This window comes from Branchiostoma floridae, chromosome 9 (genome assembly GCF_000003815.2).
Source record: "Branchiostoma floridae strain S238N-H82 chromosome 9, Bfl_VNyyK, whole genome shotgun sequence".
Classification (NCBI taxonomy): Eukaryota; Metazoa; Chordata; class Leptocardii; order Amphioxiformes; family Branchiostomatidae; genus Branchiostoma; species Branchiostoma floridae.
Genome location: NC_049987.1, coordinates 17,568,387 through 17,572,024, shown reverse-complemented (window position 1 = coordinate 17,572,024; position 3,638 = coordinate 17,568,387). Strand labels below are relative to the sequence as shown.

At 39.3% G+C, this 3,638-nt stretch overlaps 1 protein-coding gene across 1 annotated transcript in view; it reads left to right on the top strand.

Annotated features, from left to right (window-relative positions):
• LOC118423396 (toll-like receptor Tollo) overlaps positions 1–3,157 on the top strand; it is a 3,846-nt gene extending 689 nt beyond the window's left edge. Inside the window, exon 2 of the mRNA XM_035831530.1 lies at positions 1,033–3,157. Coding sequence (XP_035687423.1) covers positions 1,162–2,601 — 1,440 coding nt within the window. The 5' untranslated portion in view covers positions 1,033–1,161 and the 3' untranslated portion in view covers positions 2,602–3,157. The remainder of the gene's footprint in view (positions 1–1,032) is intronic.
• Positions 3,158–3,638: the final 481 nt, after the last annotated feature.

The following is a 3,638-nucleotide window of genomic DNA, read 5'->3' as shown; positions in this document are numbered from 1 at the left end:
CCAATACATGTAACTAAACTTTTTACCATGCTTTCTACGGCAAGTGCTACTGCATCTGTAGCGTGAAACTTGCTATGGATGATCAAACTGTGTATGCTGTCTCTTTATAGACAGTTTGGATTCTTCATTTGCTTACTTTATTGAATTTTGTCAGTTTGTTGAACTTTGAAATAAACCAGTCATATATATTTAGAACAATATGGTTGACTAGTAATGTTACACCTTAGGCAAAATCTATACGAGTATTCTCTAGCCTTCGAGTGCGAATTATGTTTACTTTTTGAGTATCTTATCGGGCATGTCTTAAGTGTCGCAGCTAATAAAGAGTCTTTTTGGCGACGCCTCAGACCGAGCCTTAAGGTATTGTTTTGTGTACGAGTAGCTTGACAAAAGGCAAATTAATCGGAGAGAAACAGCCTACATTTTCGAAAATGTTACCTTTGTAAATAGCCTGTGTTTACAAAATCTCTCGCTAGCTGGGGTTAATTACCCCCTCCCCGAGATTGTGGCGCCGGCCGCTAGGGGCGCGATTTTAGCCAGACTACCGTTCTAGTGCCTACTATAGTTTTAGCATTAGTATATTGAGATGATAGATGTTAGCAATACATGTAGTTCAACTATCATGTATATACAAGTTAACTTCTTCTATCCAAAGAGGCTTCAACAAACTTTGAAACTTTGAAACTTTGAAACTTTATTAGAATAACCATTAGCGGTGGACCCTAGGAAATTTTCTTCATGGCGGATATGACGTCACCTCCGCGACGCTGGCTGGATGAACCTGGATGGGTGAACATGTGTAGTGTGTACTGATGTCACTATTAAGTATCTTCATACATATTCAAATAAACATGTATATACATGGCAACGTCGAGGTTTGACCATCCAACATGGCGGACAATACTTACGTCATAGCCACGTGAGTGTAAACATAAAAAATTGTATACCTAACGTTATAATCTGAACATCTGAACGCACAATACAGATGATATCTACATATTCTAATAGAAATCTTGCATGTCGTCCATCCAGGTTTTGTTCAATCCTGAGGAAGATTCACATGGCTTCAAAAGACTGAGTTTAACTACTTAATCATCAGGGAACACAAGAACAGAAATAACTGTTTTTACTCAACGGAGAACAGAGCAAGTAGTAGGCACCATGTTTGTTACAAAGTTTAATCCTGTTCACGTGCTGTCTGTGACATTACTGATATTACTATCAAACGTTACTCCATCTCAAGCACAAACGACGGTAACCGGGACACTGGGTACAGTTGTGTCAAGCCAAGCAGCCACTGTGTCAAACCTTGACCTGTCCAACCGCAGTCTCAGTTCTATTCCTCCTTTCAACAACCCCAGCAGTCTTCAGGAAGTAGACCTGAGCAACAATCATATCTCGTATCTCAACGGCAGCGCATTTGCACAGTTGGTCAACTTGGAGGATCTCAATCTCAGAAACAATCTCATATCCACGATCACAGTGGATGTTTTCAGTAAGCTGTCAAAGCTACGATTCCTTGATCTGGCTGAGAATTCCCTAACAGATCTACCAGACAACTTGTTTATGCACAACGGGAATCTAACAGAACTCCGTCTGGGTTTAAACAACATCTCTGCCATTGGTAGGAAAACTTTTACGGGTTTGAGCAGCCTTCAGAAATTGTTCCTGAACAACGGTGGTCTTTCTGATATAGATTCATTGAGCTTTGCGCCCCTGGTGAATGTTGAAGAGATCTACCTACAAGACAACAACATCATTAACTTGCCCAGGAACGCTTTTCACGGACTTCAGAATTTAAAGATCATAGATTTACGGGGAAATTCCCTTCTGTCTGCAGAATGTAATTGTGACCAGCTAGGCATTTGCGTAGGCACAGAAGTTCAATCTTTTAGCGTTACCATACTGTTTACTTGCCTCAACGAAACACACGAAATCAACATGACCTGCCAGGCCATTGCCACATCGGAAAATTGCGCCATCAACAACAACATGTACATCCTTGCCATAGTTCTCTCCATAATACTGTTGATACTAACTGTGTTGCTGTTAGTGCTGTACCGGTACCGTACAAACTTACAGGTTTGGTTCATCACGAGATATCAATGTTGTAGATCTGGCCGAGTAGAGGACAAACCGTACGATGTGTTCATATACAACAGCAGCGAAGACCAAGGCCTAGTCGTACGAGAACTCGCTCCAGGATTGGAGAAGCGAGGTTTCAAGCTGTGCCTGGAGTACCGTGATTTTCCGGTAGGAGCGTGCATAGCAAGCACCATCATAGAGTCGGTGGAGGCCAGCAGAAGGACCGTCCTCATCCTCTCGCAGAGTTTTGTGGACTGTGAATGGTGCGCGCTGGCGTTTAAAGCTTCTCATCAACAAATGCTGAAAGACAAGCAAAGAAGGATCGTTGTAATCACACTGGATGGTCCTAAACTAGATAATGTTGATAAAGATCTGCAGTTCTTCTTGGGCACAAATGAGTGTTTGAAGTGGGGAGAACCCCAGTTTTGGGACAAACTGAGTTTTGCCTTATCTGGGGTGGGGAGGGGGGCGATGCACCGGAACATGCCCAGTGACATTGACTTGAAGCACTTGTAAAACATACCAAAACGCCAGCGTTGATTATGTTACCGAAAAAGAGCACCTTAACAGTATGTATATATCTTAACGGTTGATGGAATTTTTATATGATTTATAAAAGTTTGGCATCCATAAAAGTTGCTTGCTTTGGCATCGCCTGTATATTTCTATATGCTCCCGCATGTATTAATCTTCAGTTTTTGGGCATCAATGAGAAATTAAACGGCTGCAGTTTTACACAAACAACGTTTCTCAGGCGATGTCTTTGATTGAAACATATATGCAGCTAACGAATTGTTCGCATCACGATATTTTTGGGTATTTTTTCTTTTCTTTGAGTCTTACTAAAATGTTATACCAGTTTACTTTGAAAAAGTACAATTGTTTTGCATTCAAAACTAAAATTATGGATATTGTCCAGTTCAGCACAATTTTTTTTCGACAAATATCTCATTATGAATCAGGTCAGACATATGTACATGCAAAGTTACCTTTTCAATATTATCTCATATATATAACTGTCCACTTTACTGTGCCGGTGGCCCTTATGCAATTGCCATTTGACCTCGGTGTCGGAGATGGACATTTGTCATTGATCATTGCAAGGACAATATATATATATATATATATATATATATATATATATATATATATATATATTGTTATACTGTTATACTGTTATACTGTTATATTGTTATATTGTTGTATTTTGTTCCTTGCAATGATGCAATGATTAATGACAAATGTCCATCTCTGAAACCACTACACTACACTTCATCTTCATTCACCCCCTCTGTCGAGCAGTTATTTTTCAAATTAGAGATTGTCATTTCATATTTTGTTCATTTAAAAAAATGGCATGACTCAAATAATGATGCACTCGAGTAAAGAGGAATAAATCAATTCCTCTGTTGTCCCTCGATTCTTGACTGCATTGGACGTTTTAACCTGTTGTTAATCATATCTTTAAAGATCTTGATTAATTTAGGAAACTTGGAAAATCTGTTCCCAAACAATGTCTCCTCAATAAATGTGTTTATAGATATATCATGTAA